Source organism: Ptychodera flava, chromosome 2 (assembly GCF_041260155.1).
Source record: "Ptychodera flava strain L36383 chromosome 2, AS_Pfla_20210202, whole genome shotgun sequence".
Classification (NCBI taxonomy): domain Eukaryota; kingdom Metazoa; phylum Hemichordata; class Enteropneusta; family Ptychoderidae; genus Ptychodera; species Ptychodera flava.
In genome coordinates, this window is record NC_091929.1 from 11563669 (window position 1) to 11584348 (window position 20680).

Below are 20680 nucleotides of genomic sequence, written 5' to 3' on the forward strand. Positions count from 1 at the left end.
TAGCAATCTGCCAGGTTAAAATAAATATGCCGAGCAGAGTTTAATAATACCTTGTTGTCTTTTTATTGATCAGAATAAAAATCTTTCCAAACTGTCGTTTGCGTCCAAATTCTCACGCTGATAATGTGTTTTTATGATTTGAAAACTGATATGTGACTACACGTTTGGGAACATTATCATTTCAGGTCAGTGCTTGGTAGTTTAGTTCGACCAGTTCACAATGTTGAGGTACATCTTGCTCGCGATATCCCTGTCAAGTTTTGCTGCTGCTAACTTTTATCAGGTTACAATCCCCAAAGAACCGTTCGGCTACGTGTACAAGAGTGGTAGCAGCGATGCGCCGGTAGTTCTCAGCGTCTGGCAGTGTCTGCAATGTAGCGATGCTGCGGCAGCTTGGCCTGTACTCAAGGAAGTTGGAGATCACTACGGGCCTGCACAAGTTCAAGTTGTCTTCTACGGATTTCCCTTGCCTTACCTGCGTGGTGCCTTCCTTTCTGCAAGGGTGAGTATAAAATTGAACGGCGAACTACAGTAGCAAATGACATACGTTTCAACATGGCAACTTAAGGTAGATCGCGCCTCGGGGACAGATATGCGGCCATTTTGAATTTTAAATGTCGTAAAATGTTGGGTAACTTGTTTCACTAGTTACAAAAACAGCACGGTGGCCGCCTGATTTTTCTTATTGATTTGGTAAGAAAATGGTTGAAAGTTTCATTGAGGAAAGTTTTAGCAAACGTTTAAGTCTGTCACTTTCGAGGCGCATAGTACCTGAAAGGTCGACAGGATGGTCGAATCATGACTACCTGCAGTGTACTAGTGTCAATTGTGTTTTAAATCATAATGGTGAAAATTCATGTACTTCTGTCCTGGTGACATTGAAAGAAGTCTGGTTTCCATATGACGTGGTGGTTTTAAACGTTTTAGTTGGTGCATAAAAAACTTACAGTTAAATATGTTTAACTCTTTAAATGCTGTATTTTTTCCCACCAAAATTTTAGTGCAACATTTTACCAATTTTTATGAAATTTTCTGCAACTTTTCTGATAATTTTGGACAAAATGAACACAATATTCAACAGCCACAGTTTTCTTATCAAAATTTTGGCAAAAATTTGACAAAAATTTACTGAGGTATATTTTACAGAGGCGACAAAATTTGACTTTGGCGCTCAAACGGTTAAAATAGCAATTTACTGTGAAAGATACTGTGTTCTGCCAGACAACTGAAGCTGTCAAACAACCAAAGACAAAGTTCGAATTTCATTCGTGAAGGTTTGCATATTATGTATTAGCGTGAAATATATTGATGTAAAATTTGAAAATACACTTTAATGTTAAATTAACATGTGCACAAACTATTTATTTATGTAATAAAAACGTTGTTCTTTTGCAGGCGACCAAAGCTGTCGACCAGTTGGATCCTTCCTTGACGGTTGATTATATGGATCTTGTCTACGCTAATCAAGATAAGATTGGCCGATCACCGGACACAGTCAGTGATGCCGATATGCTGGAGTAAGATTATCATGTTACGTTTGGTTTTTAGAGCTTTTTTATCATTTTGTTAAAATCCAGTCATGCTCAGAATTGGTATGCTCCTCGAGCTCGGACAGACATTCATACTCTCTACTTTGGCAAAACAAACACGTGAGAATGAGTATCGTCATATAATTGTCATATTTTATCACATTATAGAAATAACGGGCGACGCGCTGACCATTAACGGTTGTGGGCGCGGGCTCGAGGAAAGCCAAATTAACTGGCTCGGCAAGCTTCGCCCGTTAATTTTTTGGCTTTCCTCTCGCCCTTGCCCACAAATAAACGTTAATGGTCAGCGCGTCGCCCGTTATTTCTATAATATGATAAAATATGACAATTATATGACGATACTCATTCTCACGTGTTTGTTTTGCCAAAGTAGAGCTTCGCCTCGCCCGTTAATTTTTGGCTTTCCTCTCGCCCTTGCCCACAAATAAAACGTTAATGGTCAGAGCGGAGTCTGTTATTTCCATTATATTAACAGTGAACCCAGAAAACCGTCTAAATTTCCGAAAATTTCAGGAGCGAACGACAACTGGGCCCCAGAAACTGAGGCAATACGCGACGCACTGTCACGCGCGCTGTAAAAAATGGCAAATCCGGAGATGTTTTCAGAAAAAAGTATCTCAACTTGACCTACAAGTTCTCCATTTTATTTTGTGATTGATTATGATTTTACGTTTGAGCTGTAAAGTTACGATATTTTGAGTTGTTAATCTTATTATTCATATTCATGGGCATGTAAACAAACCATTACTGTGTATTTGTGGTCAGTCACGTGGTTCAGCTCGACAATCAAAATGCGATGGGTCGGGCATGGTAATATAATGTCACATCGTGTGTTTATGCAGACAATAAAATGCAACAGGGAGATTCAACTCGGGTAGAGTTTCCCGCCATTCAAAGAAATGGTTGACATTTACATTTCTTTACTGATCTACCACTTGTCGGGGTTCATTTTAAAGCCCTTGGTGTAAGAACAATTTTCACCGTCTTAGTTTTTCGAAAATCGAAAATTTTAAATTTCTCCATAGAGTTATCACAAGGATGGCGGACATTTTGAATTTCAAATATCTGTAAATCTTGGGTAATTTTTTTTCTCTAGTACAGGAATTTGCACGGTTACCCCCGATTTTCATTCTTGATTCTGAAAATGTATGGTTAAAATATTCCTTGAGCAAAAGTTTGTGCAAAAGTTTAAGCCTTTAACTTTGGAGACGCATACTACCTTAAGCAGAGCGGCGTTCAAATTGTGGGCCGCTTACGCCAACACTTGTCCAAAGTTTGAAAAGCTTGAAAAGCGACATGAGAAGCACTGCCGGTAGATTTCGTCTACTCTGTGCAAGAGGTAAACAAATGACGTCACAAAGGCGGGTATGTGTTGTGTAGGGATTGTGTCAGAGGGCAAGACAGGTGGGCCGACTTCCAGCGATTTGGAAGCTCAAATTGGTCGGCAGAATCTTGCCATTCTAATTGAATAATACAAATAAACTTTCTAAGTTGCCGTGAATAGTGACAATCGACCAATCAGATAAAGTTGACTGCGTGGTATTAACAGCAAGTAAACAAGACATTGTGGGTCGATTGTGAAACATTTTTGGTAAGATATTTCAAGTTGCTTCTACCCGTTCCTATATTCCGTCAGAGTTCTGGTAGGCCTGGCAGAAGATATCGGAATTCTGCGTGAAGATTTCCTAGACGAGTACAATAAAGCTATAACTAACGTGTATTCTAGGAATGAATGGAAGGTTGGCATAACAGGTATAATGCGTTCTCTTTCTCCCTCTGTGTGTTGCCTGTCCTGTTTGTTCTGTTCTGTTTGTCTAGATGTATGTCAACATGTCTACCTGTCCACCTATCCTTCTGTCTACATATCTATCTATCATCTTTTCTTCCATTCTTCCTTATTAGTTTGTTTGGTTCATCCTTTCTATAAAATGTTTAATTAGGTCATATAAAGAAAATGTTTTGTGTACCGTCCTCGAGGGAAATAAACAAACAGAGACCAAAAAACCCACCTGTGTATTAACATAAGCTCATTTTTAATTTAGTTCCTTTTGGAAAAATAATATTTTTATTTGAAATAGTGTTAACATTGTGTCTGTTTTCTTAATTTTCTCTGAAAATCTACCAGCACGCGGACAGCAAACAACAAATTTTATTTAAAGTGCCTTATGGGGTTATACAGACAGTGTGTCTGCATGCCCGATCACCAATGTCTGCAGTTCTCTCCTTATGGTATAAACCATGCATGATGATACCCGCTTATACATGTACTAAACACAATATTCTGTGACAAACGCCCCTCTTCAACAGTCGCGTGACGGCCTCAGCTGTTAAACTGTCGCTCTAGCTGGCTTAGATACCAATAGCTGCGCACTGGCAATGTCTTCCATGGCGAGATATATGCTCATAGATATTGTGTCTATGGCTTTCTGCCATCGTGACTGTTCTCAATAGCAACGGTCATACAGGGGAGGTCATGGAAGCGGCCCTTTCTTTGCGACTAACGCCTTAAACAAAGTCGTTTCCATTCTTAATCGCCTTTCTCCTCATAGTTCAGAACAGTCACGGTTATTACAAAATAACAGGTTCAGCGTCTGAGGAACAGAGACAAAAATGCCACTACTTAAAAGATATTCATCCGTCTATCACCGGTGAACACATACTAATCTTAGCTAGTAGATTAGGATAATGTTATCAGTAATATTCGGAAAGTAAAGAAAAGGCTTTAACCCTTTCACCCCCAGTTCCCTGTATACAGGTCCAACTTTACCATAGAAACAATAGATTTGGGACAAACCATGGTGGTGAAAGGGTTAATCAGAGAATTCTTCACATTGTCAATACTTCAATTATGAAAGGACGGATATCCGTCAAAGTACCAGGCGCGCATGAGCGCAAACTTTGTCACTGCCCCGTCCCTCCAAGAAAAGTGTTACCAAGCATTTACTTTTAATAAAAACAATCAAAACTATGTAACTCTGGAATCAAAACTGTAACTCTAGACAGAACCGTACAGTTGAGTATTTTATTGCTAAGAACAGGAAGTTAAAGTTTCATTACATTATCTGCCTTAGATCACGGTCCCTCAACAATTTTTTGTGGAGGGACCGCGCCTATAGATGTTAGAGCTTTCCACTCTGACGACAAATGTTATTGTGAGGAGTGATACATATGTTCTCTCTCACCTGTCTAGAGTTTTACCGTATTATGATGAAATATTTAAAAAAATTCTGCTGGCACCATTCAAACATTTCATATATAGACGAATGAAGAAATCAATTACCATATTTAAGAGTTGACTGCATAACACTTTATGATGTGAAACCAGAACGGTGACATATAAATGTCAAAGAGTGACGTCATTTCCCGCCATTTCAAGAAAACACGGATCAAAACGTCAAGATGACAAGCTTAATCGTGCCACTGTGGATGATCTGAAATCGCCGCCAACGGTAGCAGGTTCTCCTTTGATTTCCATACTTTTCAATTATACAGCAGCCTCCAGGATTTTTCAGTAATATCATTTATGTTAAACGTACAAGAATAACAATTTTTCATTCGCACGGTTATGGTATGGTTGACTCCTTGACCTTTTTGTAAGCCCGTGGCGAAGAGAAGCGATGATTCGCGTACGCGAAGTCATGGCAACTCCACACTTTTGTGGAGTGACTATAGCCACAGACACTGTGCCGTGGTTAAGTGTTATATACTAGTGGTATTCGCGGAGGGACGTTGTTTGAAACAGCTACACGTAACGTTTGTGATAACATCGCCCATTCTCTTCTTTGAAAAGGGTGTGGAAAGAACCGCTCGGGTTCAGTGCACTCATGGAGTATTAATTCGTAGATGCGAGTAACATACTCTTGCTACATCTTAATGAGCACAGAGCGACATTGATCTCCTCTATAATTTTTTACGTTCAAAAATTGTCATGCCATCACTACTTTAGCACTCTTTCCTGTCACTGATTTCTTCCGTAAAAGTGATACATACGTCACTCGTTTTGACATATCCTAATGCCATATGATGTATGCTAAGCTTAACTTCAAGGAAGAAAATTATATTCTTCAATATAGTATTCACAGACGTGAATGTACGCAAAGTAAGTAAATTCTTTGTTTTGCGTCCACTCTAAATGGGAAAAGGTACGCGTCTAAGCGGCTGAAAAACACACACAAGAAAATTAACACAATGTAATTTGATTGCAGCAAATAAAAAATTGTAACCAAATTTTAGTTCAGAAAAGCTAAGCGGCCATGTCCTAAAATTTCCTATTCAATACACTGTGTGTGTTTTTTAACGAAAACCTTATAAACCTAAGCGGGTTGGGACGCAAAACAAAGAATTTAATTACTTTGGCCTTACTGCTGAAGAACAGGGCAGAAATTGTCACTTTGTGTGCTATAATGTCTAGCGATCTCGGCAATGGTACACCATCTGTCTGAAAATACTCCTGACTGCACTTAAAAATCGGGGTGATTTCCATTTCAGTCACTTAACCCACAATCAGAAGTTTTCTGTGTTGTTCAGTTCAAATTTCCTTGAAGGATTCTCTTTCTGTCAAAAGTTTAAACCCTTAGTTTTAATGTGGCAAGCTGTTTTGATAGAGAAAATACTGTTGGTTATTAAACGTTCTGCGACGAGACCCAAAGGTCTTAAGAATGTGACTTTTGGTGGCCTGCAGTGACCTTACCGTATCAGAGACTCAGTGTCAACGATCACCCCTGCAGACAATCGAGTTTCGTTGAATTGAGTGCATGTCCAGCTTTTGTTTCGTCGCCACAGAAGTAAACCTCCAGAAGTTTTGGTCTCCACGTCTGCTGGATCCTGCTGCCCTTTGTGAAAATACACGCTTACAGCACGGTGAGTAGGTTTTATCTTCTAAAACCTGAGTGAAAACAGTCGCTGTAAAAGAACGGATATGATGTCAGTTCGACTGGTGTTTAATGGGGCCATTTTTCCAAATCAGCTGCATGATGACGAAATCACAGTCACTGTGCTGGCTGCGTTTCAAGTTTGCTGGTTGATATGTCATCGCTGTTGCCAACGGATGTGCAGACTTTGTCCTTTTTTACGCCAATACTTATTACTTCACTTGCTTCCTATTATGTTATATGTTAGAGTTTCAATCACAACATCTGCAATTACAAGGTCCTCATTTTGTCATTCCTTTGAGAAGTACACTTTCTGACAGTCTCCTCAAGATTTGGGGAAAATGATTTCATTTTGCAAATTAATAATGCAATTGTGATGTCATTCCGAACGAATCCTTACGATTCTACCCTACGGTATAAATAGGATGGACAAACTCTTCGGGACGTTTCCTTTAAACTTGACGTTTGCTCTGGCCACCACTCATATTTTATTGTATTCATGTATCTCCTATCGGCTGCAATCTTCTGGGACCACAGGTGCGCCCTCAATTCGCCAAGCACAACGGCTATCTTCGCGATGGGTGAATTATTCCAAATTTTTCTCTCTCTCTCTCTCTCCTCTCTCTCTCTCTCTCTCTCTCTCTCTGAAGGGCCGTTCTGACACAGCATTTAACAACGTTGTGAACGCCGTTGTTATGGTAACAACGACGAAAACCACGTGTGAGAACAGTTAACGACGGTGCTGCGACGGCGTCGATCTACGGCGTCGAATTTCGTCAGACCTGCAACGGCGCGCCGACGCAAATTGTGTGTCAGAACGGTTAACGACGGTGTAAACGCCCTCTCGCGACGACTTTTGTCCAAAACATTACCTCTGACCTATCAGCTCGAGTGCACAGTACGCATAGCTGGACTCGACACGAACCATGGAAGACAACAGATCTCTCGCTCCCATGTATAAAGTGTGAAAGAGGCTGCCCACCTAACTATCCAAAATGTTTTTGTGTCGAGTTTGTGTTTGGTTCGTTTCAAAAATGTGTTCCTACATTCTTATCCGATTGTTTGTGTTAATAAAAAATGTTTGTTTCGCCTCGGATATTTGTAGGGAAGTTTGGATTAGTGTGTACGGTATCTTTTGTTTGTGTGGGGAAAGCTTATGGCGAGACGCAGCCGGACCTATGGTGTTACAAAGTTGATAGAGTGGCCCTTTGACGCTAGCGTTTCGAAACCCGAGTGTGGTTTCTCATCAGTCGCAGTGTAGATTCTTTCCTTTGTTTGGTTTGTGCACAGTCCCTCTATCCATGGATAGAGGGACTGTGGTTTGTGAAAAATATTTTAATGGTTTTAGTGATCTTGCTCATCGAATAGCGAGGCAAGAATATCAATGTTTGGGTCTCGTTGTGAGTCCATTTATGCATTCCTGAGGCGACGATTGAACTGTTGAATCCGTCTGGATCGCATATGAAGGTGAAAATACAGGAGACACGCCGCTACAGTTGCGTCCTGGACATCCGCCATTGTTGTTTATATCCAACCTGTACTATAGACATATATTGAACGTAGAGGGCGCAAAACACCGGTGTTTTCCTCAAAACACCGGAGGAAATTCCGTGTATGGACATAAGTAGAGATTAAGGGTTAATCCACAGTGTTTACCAATCAAAACCGTTAGTTACCGGCGGCGTTGGTTGGCTAGTGGAACACAGTATGAGACTCATATTGCAAATATTCTATTATAAGAACAAGACTTACCCTTCTAAGTGCAAACCAAGTTGAAATGGGAGTCAAACGAACAATTTTCGATTATAGATACAGAATAAAGGAATTATTCCATGTTGGAACGTCTTCGACGTCTCCAGCCTGTCGAATACAGTCTTGTAAACTCTTCCCTTTCACTGCTTCACAGAACTGGTGCAATAAGTTGTGGAATTCTACTGCCCACAGAGCTCTTAAAGGCGCCATCTAGTGGTCAACAAGGTCCATCTGGTGTATGCTTTTCGAGTACCCCTCGTAACGATGGCAACACCAGCGCTTTATCTCTCGATAGCATTTGCAGTGGCTTTTATTCAAGTACGCATCTGTGTATCGTTCACGGAGACTTTCTCCATCGACTGTGGTACCCGTGTACTTGTTTTGGTGAGTACTTCAGACTGGCGTGGGGATGACGGGATACTCCTCCACGGTAGCACCATTCCCTGTCGGATGGAAACTATCCAGTACAAGAATTGACTGTAGGAGTAAAAATCTATCTGCAATACCAACTATTCGCTCTCAAGGGTAACCAATATACGGCTGTCACATAATCACATCACATATTTTCCAGGCAGACAATTACAAAATTACGCGAATATTACCAACCTCGATCTAGGCTTCAATGCCATATCCCGGATTGACAAGGAAGCCTTCTTTGGTCTCTCAAGCCTAAGTTCTATTCTGTTGAACAACAACCGTCTCAAAGAATTGCCCTATGAATTATTCAGTAATCTGAGTGGAATATTTATGATCGGACTCAGTTTCAACAACTTTGAACATTTTCCACAACTGAACATACTATCGGACGATATTTCCATAGCGCTCGACAACAATGAAATCGCAGAGATAAGTGTTGAAGATTTTCCAAATGGAACCAAATTTTGGGGTTTAGCTCTAAGCGAGAATAAACTACGACATTTTCCGAGCTCCCTGGCCACGTTTCTTGAAGAACAGGTCAGATCATACGGTTACGTTGTAATTGGTGGGAACCCGTGGTATGTGACTGTCAAATGGCGAATTGAAAAGGGTGTGGCCTAATCATCCACGTTTCGTCTACGACTCATTTTACTGCCATCAACCTGAACGATTGAAAGATAAAAACATATGGAACATTCCTACGAGTGAATTGGTTTGCGATAACTCGACTTACGACAAACAAGACGACGAGTTTGAAGCCGGAAAAAACATTTCACACCATAAGGCGCTGCTTATCGGCGCTTGTATTGGCTGCTTTGTTGTGGGAGTCATATCGACGTTGGTGGCGTACTTCAGTGTGATCCTTATGAAAAAGGCCAGAAGACGCCTTGCAACTCGAGATAGTCCGTTCGTTCGAATGGAAGGAATGACTGATTAAGTAAAATTAGTATACACCCGCGTCTGTGACCTATGGAGTTTCATCTTATAGAAAATTCAAGTAGAAAAGGGCGCGAAGTCAATAACAGTGACGTGTAGTCCGATAATTTTGAAATTTACTGGACTCTGTTTGACCTGTGACCTCTCATTCGTTTATGTGATACGGTCTCATATTTTTTCAATAAAATACGCATTTCACGATGGCTGTTACACAGTGTGCGAACACTAATAACCCCCACTGTGACTTTATGTAAAATAATTCCCATGAGCTACGATTTCTTCACTGCCTGCAGTTGGTACCCGGGGTGGAATTTTCGTTCTGAACGTTTTAGCTCTGATGCAGTGGATGCTGTCCTACTCTGCCGGCAATAGCGCCATCAACTCACTGTATGTACCTTGCAAGTGAAAAAAAAGTATTTTTATAATTAATTTACAAGGTGTATGAAAGGCGAGGGTTTGTGTCCCCGTACCGTTGGCGGTGTACTCGACATAATCCGGGTATTCTGAGAATAACCTTATACCGTGATCTGTTGTGAAATATAAATAGGGTACGGTTATTGTTTCAAATATCGCAAGAAAGTAGTATTAATGAAGCGATTTTTTGTCGTAGACATAGCTTGTCCCGCCAAGGAGCTAACTTACTCAGCTCTAGATTAGTCAAACAAAGTATTTAATACAACAATGTCTTCCTCATGAATATTCATGTTTGTTTATCAAATAATCATCATTGAAATTACAGTATGCATGTTATTTTATATTTATTTTTACAAAAATTTGAAGTTAAATATATGCATGATTTTCTTAATACGTTGTGACCACTCAGTATCCCTTCTTTAGCAACTGTTTTACCTGTGATGTATTCTGTAACAAGGGCATGTAGGGATTAATTGCTTTTATAGCTGTTTTGCGTGCATAGTTTCATTTGCATTAATTACTTGGAAATGAATAAAAATCAAATCATATTAATGAAGTACATTTTGTACAAGAAGGTGCTTTATTTGATTTTAAGAATACTCACCCACTTCTATGTACTCATCGCAAACAGCAGAGGTTAGCATAGTTCAAGAATGAGCTGCATAAATTTGGTAATGGAGAACTGCACTCCATACAATCATCCTCCCGACCAATCTTTCTTCTCTTGAATCCCAGCATATTTTCCATCTGCCTGCCAACTCTTTATTCTGTCTGTCTGTCTGTCTGTCTGTCTGTCTGTCTGTCTGTCTGTCTGTCTGTCTGTCTGTCTGTCTCTGTCGTCCCCAAGGTAGAATGGAATAAAACGACAAATGTACACACATGTATCACTCAAAGACAGAGACGACTTTTTATAATTTAAATATTTTTATTCCATGAAATAGATATTTTTTTATTCTAGATTATAAGTCTGAGGGGCTAATATTCATCGTGTATAATATGCGATGTTGATGTTGATAAATGAATTCTACACTCGACGTCAAGAATGTTGTCGACAATTGTATTGGCATTGAACACATTATTGATAGGATGTGTAGATAAGCTCAACATTATTAATTTGGGGGATAGAACAATAACCTGTTATACAAACTAGACTACAAAGTAGACTAAGAAACTGGAAACTGCATCAACATTAACATGTAATGGAAGTGTCACTAATACTTTGTGTTAACTATTTTCTGCAACTCTTAAGCAGTGTTCACCATTCTCCTACTATCTTCGTCAATAATGTGGTGGAGTTAAGTTTCAATCCGTCATGGACACTGCAAGACTGGACAGCCGTGATTGATCCACTGCTGGCGTAAAGTCCACCAATAAAGGTAATTTCCTTGTAATGACTGAGACCTGTAAACTATGATGAGGTTATAAAGAAAACCTGCTTTGTTTTGCCTCAGATTGAAAACAGTTGAATAGGAGAATAACTGTGCGCTTCTCCTTACAGTAAATTAATTTGAATATTCATATGATACTGTAAAAGCATTGATGCTTCGCTGGGATTCAATATCGCCTTTTTCGCTGAAACAAAATACGTAATTAAATCTCTATGAAATTCTTAAATAACAACTTAATGTTTTATCAGCAATACTGTGAACTTAAATCTTAGTGAAATATCTTGAAAATTCAAGTTACAATAATGATTTTACCTGAAATGTTAGCACTCTAAACGTACAATTCAGACAATAGCTTATCAGTTGTTATTTTTTGTTGTGTCAGAACTACGGCTACAGGCGAACATTTCTACTTTATGTGTACATTTCGATGTGGAGAGCTGGAAATACAAAATAACCAAAAACAAAAACAAAACAAAACAAACAACAAAAGACAACATAATATTAAAATTACCGCATAATATTAGTAAACGAAAGGTGAACAACACACCTGTAATTCGTTTGCCGTTAATAGTGCTGTTGGTCTTCAAATGTGAAAGTTTGTGTGCAATTCTGCCCGAGTGTTGGTTAATACAACCGTTACTCGAACTCCAAATTTCTGTGATAAAAGATGTATATAGATTTTTTACTGTATACTCTGAGATATCGTCGTGTTTTCCTTCGAATGTGCGCTCCCAAATTTATCGGCGCAGTATTCCCAACAGCCGACATAGAGTCCCGTATCAAGGACACCAAAATGATTCTATGAGTGAAAAGAAGAACACCATTTCTGCTGTGGATGAAGTTTGTGAAGGAAATGCTGCAATAGTGTCGCTAAATTCAAGAAAAAAATAACCTAAAAAATTTTAATCGTCGTTTGAAGTTTGAAGATTGTCAAATGACCAGAAAAGTAGTAATTTTCCCATACTAATTTTTCCGGCTTTCGATCAAAAAGTTGTAAGCAGTAGGAAGATGATCGTATTATAAGCTGAGATTAAAGCGCCACACACTACATTTAATAGAATGAATTTATTCCACATTTATGAAAGCGTCATAAGTTGGACAATCATTGCAAAACATAGCAACTCAGAGCAGATACATCAAGACAATCAACTGCTTCACCGTAAGATAAGTGTAAGAATTCATGTATATGAAAGAGTGAAACGCATGCATATGATAATCCTTGATAAAATTTAAAACATAAAGGAAAACCTGCAAGTAGTAGTGTACCGCATGTTATGTATAAAGTGACACAAAGGCATACTGAATGATTATGAAATATCTCTCCACAGGGCTCCATCCCAACTGTGGCGTTAAGAAGTAAAGATGAAATGTCCGGCTATATGAACCACAAGTGAAGTCACCACCAGCAATTTTACCAGACACCATGAACAGTTGTTTATTACGTTACTAAATACAGACAATGGCCATCATTAACCTACATGTCACTTGAATTAACACTTACTAATTATTTAATACAAATTAAAATGTTTATTAAATTCAACTTACAAGTTTTTCATGTTTCATATAATGTGTTAACTGTCGATGACAACCACAGATATAAACGCTTTGTTTGTAACAGGTTAAAATGAATAAGAAGAAAATAGTGCGTACTTAATTACTTGTAAAATTGTGCGACTGCAAAAGTACTACAGCTTCTATCCAAACACTGGCAAGCCAGCAGTATCGGGTATTGCTACAGTTCTTACATCATGTTCGCTTCAAGTAATTTGTGCCGCCGCAATTACATCGACCCTTGTTCGAAGTGATGTTCATTTCCACGACCAACCTGTACACCGAAATCTTACTATTTAAACAAAACCATAAAAAACACTTGACCGACAAAAACACACAAATCTAGTAAACTAAGATAACGATAATATCGACGATATTCAAGAAAGGGATTCTAATAAGTAAATTCTTTTTCATCGAGTCAATTAGTTTTTTACGAATACTCGTTCTTTTATATATGAAAGGACGGATATCCGTAAAACATGCGCATGCGCGCCATGCGCACCGACATTGTCAATGCCCCTTCCCTCCAAGAAAAGTGATAGCAAGCAGCAGTATCAATAACAACGATTAAAACTATGTAACTCTAGACCGAATCGAGAGTTAATTTTCTATTACTGAGAAAAGGGAGTTAAAGTTTCATTATAATGAATGGAATAGCTTAATTCATCTGACCTAGATGTTAGGGCTTTCCTCTGTGACGAAAAATCGTTATTATGTGGAGTGACGAATATGTTCTCTATCTCACCTTTCTTGAGATTTACTGTAACAATATTACAGTGAAATGTTTTTAAAAATCTTTTGCCGTACATCTGCCGGCACCACTAAACACATCATACATAGGTCATGAAAGAAATCGATTACCATATTTCAGAGTTGACTGCATTACGCTTTCTGATGTTAAACCAGAAGAATCATGTCAAAGATTAAAGTCATTTCCCGAATGTCTATCTTTCTGCCTGCCTGCCTGCCTGCCTGCCTGCCTGCCTGCCTGTCTGTCTGTCTGTCTGTCTGTTGGCGCGATATGTCAAGAACGGCTTATCAGATAAGAATCTTATTTAGTACGTAGATTGTGTTTGAGAATGGATAGAACGAATTAATTTTTTGTGGGCATGGCTTGCATATTTCATGCTCATTTGCATACATGATAATTTTTGAAAAATAAAAGACATACAATGAGAAAGACGGCACTACGGCACACAATATATATATATATATATATAATATATATATATATATATATATATATAATATATATCTATATATATATATATCTTGATTGTCCTGATCAAAAGTGACAAAACTTTTTCTGTACATTGTACATACTATAATGACCAAAGTCGGTTTAGATGTTTTTGACATCTAATTACTAATTTGCATATTCAACGAACTTTCCTTATTAGAGATATAAATTGATTTGCATAAAGTTAACGAAACATGCTATGTACATTATAGATTCAATAGATTTCAATATTTAACAAACTTTCCTAATTAGGGATGTATATCGGGATTAACTTGATCAAAGTTGGCGAAACTTGCTGTGTATATTTAGGTACTATGATCTAATATTGCCAAAAGTTAGTTTAATTTTGTAAAACATCTTATTACTATTTGCATATTTAACGAACTTTTCTTATCAGGCACATATCTTGATTGACTTCATCAAAGTCAAAGTCGATGAAATCTGCTTTGTACATTGAAGAAATGTGATAAAATATTAATTAAAGTTGTTCAGCATTTTTACTTTAGCAAGTTTGCAATAATTTGTATATTTAACTAACTTTCCCAAGTAGGGATGTAAGACTGGAAGAACTCTAAGTAAGTTTATGAAACTTGCTACGAATATTGATGAGAGAACTATGTTGCGTAAGTGAAAGATATGTTGCATTATCGTGTCAGCTAGTCTATAACTTGTATATTTAATGAGCTTTCACAGTTTTGCATATATAGTTTGAACACAGTGGTTTGAAGGACTTGACTCAAGGCAATTATACTTGCCATATAAAGTGGTGATACAGTGACAGCAGTCAAAGTTATTTATATAATTAAATATTTACATAATGACCTTTGGAATTAATTTGCGGTGAATACTGTTCATCATATTCATCACAATACACTCAATGAAGTAGCAAACATGTGACAAAAGTTTAAGTTCACTGACAACTGCCACAACACTGAAACACGTGAGCATTTTCAATTCATATCTAGTTAATAGAAAGAAAACTGTTGGTAACAAATTTTTCTGCGTCGGGTGTTCGTAACCCGAAGAATGTGACTTTCGGTGACCTTTAGTGACCTTACCGTGTCAAAGACTCAGTCTACTCCTAAAGACGAACGAGTTTCGTTGAATTGAGTGCATGTCTAGCTTTTGTTCAGTCGCCACAGAAGTAAACCCTAAGAAGGTTTAGCCTCCATGTCTGCCGGATCCAGCTGCCCTTTGTGAAAATACACGCTTACAGCACGGTGAGTAGGTTTTATCTTCTAAAACCTGAGTGAAAACAGTCGCTGTAAAAGAACGGATATGATGTCAGTTCGACTGGTGTTTAATGGGGCCATTTTTCCAAATCAGCTGCATGATGACGAAATCACAGTCACTGTGCTGGCTGCGTTTCAAGTTTGCTGGTTGATATGTCATCGCTGTTGCCAACGGATGTGCAGACTTTGTCCTTTTTTACGCCAATATTTATTACTGCACTTGCTGCCTGGTTATGTTACATGTTCCAATCCCAACATCTGCAATTACAAGGTCCTCATTTTGTCATTCCTTTGAGAAGTACACTTTCTGACAGTCTCCTCAAGATTTGGGGAAAATGATTTCATTTTGCAAATTAATAATGCAATTGTGATCTCATTCCGAACGAGCCCTTACTATTCTACCCTACGGTATATATAGGATGAACAAACTCTTCGGGAGGTTTCCTTTAAACTTATAGAATGACGTTTGCTCTGGCCACCACTCGTTTTTTATTGGTATTCATGTATCTCCTTCAGTGCTATCGGCTGCAATCTTCTGGGACCACAGGCGCGCCCTCAATCCGGTTAAAATGTTGAAGCACAGCAATCTTCGCGATGGGTGAATTATTTCAAATGTCTGTCTGTCTGTCTGTCTGTCTGTCTCTGTCTGTCTCTCTCTCTGACTCATATTGCAAATGTTCTGTTACAAGAACAAGGCTTACCCTTCTATTTGCAAACCAAATTGAAATAGGAGTCAAACGAACAATTTTCGATATACATAATAAAGGAACTTTTCCATGTTTGAGTGTCTTCGACGTCTCCAGCCTGTCCTATACAAGTGTTGTAAACTCTTTCCTTTCGCTGCTTCACAGAACTGGTGCAATTAGTCGTGGAAGTCTACAGCTCAAAGCGCTCTTGAAGGCGCCATCTAGTGGTCACCAAGGTCCATCTGGTGTATGCTTTTCAAGTAACCCGCGTAACGATGGCAACACCAGCGCTTTATCTCTCGGTAGCATTTGCCGTTGCTTTTATTCAAGTACGCATCTGTGTATCGTTCACGGAGACTGTCTCCATTGACTGTGGTACCCCGTGCACTTGTTATGATGAGTACCTTACTGGCGTAAGGATGACGGGAAACTCCTCCACGGAAGCACCGTTCCCTGTCGGATGGAAACTATTTAGGACACGCATTGACTGTAGGAGTAAAAATCTATCAGCAATACCAAACTATTTGCTCTCAAGGGTAACCTTTATAAGGCTGTCACATAATCACATCACATATTTTCCAGGCAGACAATTACAAAATTACGCGAATATTACCAACCTCGATCTAGGCTTCAATGCCATGTCCCGGATAGACAAGGAGGCCTTCTTTGGTCTCTCAAGCCTAAGATATATTCACTTGAACAACAACCGCCTTAAAGAACTGCCCTATGAATTATTAAGTAATCTGAATGAAATAAGAATGATCACACTCAGTTTCAACAACTTTGAACGTTTTCCACGACTGAACGTGATGTCGACAGAGATTTCCATATCAGTCGACAACAATGAAATCACAGAGATAAGTGTTGAAGATTTTCCAAATGGAACAGAATTTTGGGGTTTAGCTCTAAGCGAGAATAAACTACGACATTTCCCGAGCTCCTTGGCCACGTATCTTGAGGAAAAGATCAGATCATACGGTTACGTTGTAGTTGGCGGGAACCCGTGGGTATGTGACTGTCAAATGGCGGGATTGAAAAAGATGTGGTCTAGTCATCCACGTTTCGTATACGACTCATTTTATTGCGATCAACCTGAACGATTGAAAGACAAAAACATATGGAACATTCCGACAAGTGAATTGGTTTGCGATAACATGACTTACGACAAAGAAGACGACGAGTTTGAAGCCGGAAAGAACATTTCACACTATGAGGCGCGGCTTATCGGTGCCTGTATCGGGTGCTTCACTGTGGGAGTCATATCGACGTTGGTTGCGTACTTCAGTGTGATCCTTATGAAAAAGGCCAGAAGACGCCTGACAACTCGAGATAGTCCGTTCGTTCGAATGGAAGGAATGACTGATTAAGTAAAATTAGTATACAACCGCGTCTGTGACCTATGGAGTTTCATCTTACAGAAGATCCCAGTAGAAAAGGGCGCGAAGTCAATAACAGTGACGTGTACTCCGGTAATTTTGAAATTTACTGGACTCTGTTTGACCTGTGACCTCTCATTCGTTTATGTGACACGATCTCATATTTTTTCAATAAAATACGCATTTCAAGAGGGCTGTTACACAGTGTGCGAACACTAATAACCCCCACTGTGACTTTATGTAAACTGATTCCCATGAGCTATGATTTCTTCACTGCCTGCAGTTGGTACCTCGGGGTGGAATTTTCGTTCTGAACGTCTTAGCTCTGATGCAGTGGATGCTGTCCTACTCTGCCGGTAATAGCGCCATCAACTCACTGTATGTACCTTGCAAGTGAAAAGAAAACCAAACTATTTTTATACATAAATTTCAAAATTTTAAAACTATACAAGGTGTATGATAATAAGGTAATCCGTGAAAGGCGAGGGTTTATGTCCCCGTACATCTTCTTGTTACGTGTCTTGGATTATGCCACCGCTGGCGGTGTACTCGGACATAATCCGGGTATTTTGAGAATAACCTTATACCGTGATCTGTTGTGAAATATAAATCGAGTATTGTTATTGTTTCAAATATCGCAAGAAAGTAGTAATTAATGAAGCGATTTTTGTGGTACAAATAGCTTCCCCAGCAAAGGAGCTAAGTTATTCAGCTCTAGATTAGTCAAGCAAGGTATTTAATACAACAATGTCTTCCCCATGAATATTCATGTTTGTTTATCAAATCATTATCATTGAAATTACAGTATGCATGTTATTTTATATTTATTTTTACAAAAATTTGAAGTTAAATATATGCATGATTTTCTCCATACTCAGTATCTCTTCTTTAGCAACTGTTTTACCTGTGATGTATTCTGTAACAAGGGAATGTAGGGCTTAATTGCTCTTATTGCTGTTTGCGTGAATAGTTTCATTTGCATTAATTACTTGGAAATGAATAAAAATCAAATCATATTGATGAAGTACATTTTGTACAAGAATGGTGCTTTATTTGATTTTAAGCATACTCACCCACTTCTATGTACTCATCGCAAACAGCAGAGGTTAGCATAGTTCAAGAATGAGCTGCATAAATTTGGTGATGGAGAATTGCACTCCATACAATCATCCTCCCGACCAATCTTTCTTCTCTTGAATCCCAGCACATTTTCCGTCTGCCGGCCTGCCTTCCTAACTCTGTATTCTGTCTGTCGTATGTCTGTCAGTCTCTCTGTCCATGTGTCTGCCTGTCTGTCTGTCTCTGTCTCTGTCTCTGTCTCTCTGTCTGTCTCCCTGTCTCTCTGTCTCTGTCTCTGTATGTCTCTGTCTCTGTCTCTGTCTGTCTCTGTCTGTCTGTCTGTCTGTCTGTCTGTCTGTCTGTCTGTCTGTCTCTCTCTCTCTCTCTCTCTCTCTCTCTCTCTCTCTCTCTCTCTCCTCTCTCTCTCTCTCTCTCTCTCTCTCTCTCCTCTCTCCTCTCTCTCTCTCTCTCTCTCTCTCTCTCTCTCTCTCTCGTCCCCAAGGTCATGGTGGAATAAAACGACAAATGTACACACATGTATCACTCAAAAGTTGAGACGATTTTAAGTCGACTTTTCATAATTTAAATGTTTTTTATTCCATAAAATAGATAATTTTTTATTCTAGATTATAAGTCTGAGGGGCTAATATTCATCGTGTATAATATGCGATGTTGATGTTGACAAAATTAATCCTGCACTCGACGTCAAGAATGTTGTCGACAATTGTATTGGCATTGAACACATTATTGATAGGATGTGTAGATAAGCTCAACATTATTAATTTGGGGGATAGAACAATAACCTGTTATACAAACTAGACTTCAAAGTAGACTAAGAAACTGGAAACTGCATCAACATTAACATATAATGGAAGCTTCACTAATATTTTGTGTTAATTGTTTTCTGCAACTCTTAAGACAGTGTTCACCATTCTCCTACTATCTTCGTCAATAATGTGGTGGAGTTAAGTTTCAATCCGTCATGGACACTGCAAGACTGGACAGCCGTGATTGATCCACTGCTGGCGTAGCTTCCATCAATAAAGGTAATTTCCTTGTAATGACTGAGACCTGTAAACTATGATGAGGTTATAAAGAAAACCTGCTTTGTTTTGCCTCAGATTGAAAACAGTTATAAATAGAAGAATAATTGTGCGCTTCGCCTGACTGTAAATTGATTTAAATATTCATATGATACTGTAAAAGCATGGATGCTTCGCTGGGATTCAATATCGCTTTTTTCGCTGAAACATAAAATACGTAAATTAAATCTCTATGAAATTATTAAATAACAATGTTATGTTTTATCAGCAATACGGTGAACTTAAATCCCAGTGAAATATCTTGAAAATTCAAGTTAAAATAATGATTTTACCTGAAATGTGAGCACTCTAAACGTACAGTTCAGACAAAATAGCTTATCAGTTGTTATATTTCGTTTTGTCAGAACTACGGCTGCAGGCGAACATTTCTACTTTATGTGTAAATTTGGATGTAGAGAGCTGAAAATACAAAAAAACCCCAAAAAACAAAAACAAAACAAAACAACAAAAGACAACATAATATAAAAATTACCAAATAATATTAATAAACAAAAGGTGAACAACACACCTGTAATTCGTTTGCCGTTGATAGTGCTGTTGGTCTTCAAATGTGAAAGTTTGTGTGCATATCTGCCCGAGTGTTGGTTAATACAACCGTTACTCGAACTCCAAATTTCTGTGATAAAAGATGTATATAGATTTTTTACTGTATACTCTGAGATATCGTCGTGTTTTTCTTCTAATATGCGCTCCCAAATTTATCGGCGCAGTATTCCCAACAGCCGACATAGAGTCCCGTATCAAGGACACCAAAATGATTCTATGAGTGAAAAGAAGAACACCATTTCTGCTGTGGATGAAGTTTGTGAAGGAAATGCTGCAATAGTGTCGCTAAATTCAAGAAAAAAATAACTTAAAAAAATTTTAAAATTTTAATCGTCGTTTGAAGTTTGAAGATTGTCAAATGACCAGAAAAATAGTAATTTTCCCATACTAATTTTTCCGGCTTTCGATCAAAAAGTTGTAAACAGTAGGAAGATAATCGTATCATAAGCTGAGATTAAAGTGCCACACACTACATTTAATGGAATGAATTTATTCCACATTCATGAAAGCGTCATAAGTTGGACAATCATTGCAAAACATAGCAACTCAGAGCAGATAC

General features: G+C 38.5%; 1 protein-coding gene and 1 long non-coding RNA gene across 2 annotated transcripts in view; both read left to right on the forward strand.

Annotated features, from left to right (window-relative positions):
- The first annotated feature begins 169 nt into the window (after nucleotides 1–169).
- The window catches only part of LOC139114522 (uncharacterized), a 20916-nt gene continuing 405 nt past the window's right edge, over nucleotides 170–20680 (forward strand). Inside the window, exons 1-4 of the mRNA XM_070676310.1 lie at nucleotides 170–502; nucleotides 1396–1517; nucleotides 3187–3302; nucleotides 19391–19518. Coding sequence (XP_070532411.1) covers nucleotides 221–502; nucleotides 1396–1517; nucleotides 3187–3302; nucleotides 19391–19503 — 633 coding nt within the window. The 5' untranslated portion in view covers nucleotides 170–220 and the 3' untranslated portion in view covers nucleotides 19504–19518. The remainder of the gene's footprint in view (nucleotides 503–1395; nucleotides 1518–3186; nucleotides 3303–19390; nucleotides 19519–20680) is intronic.
- Nucleotides 11140–12868, forward strand: LOC139114531 (uncharacterized). Its single transcript, XR_011547886.1, has 2 exons — nucleotides 11140–11316; nucleotides 12657–12868. It is a non-coding gene; the product is annotated as an uncharacterized lncRNA (long non-coding RNA).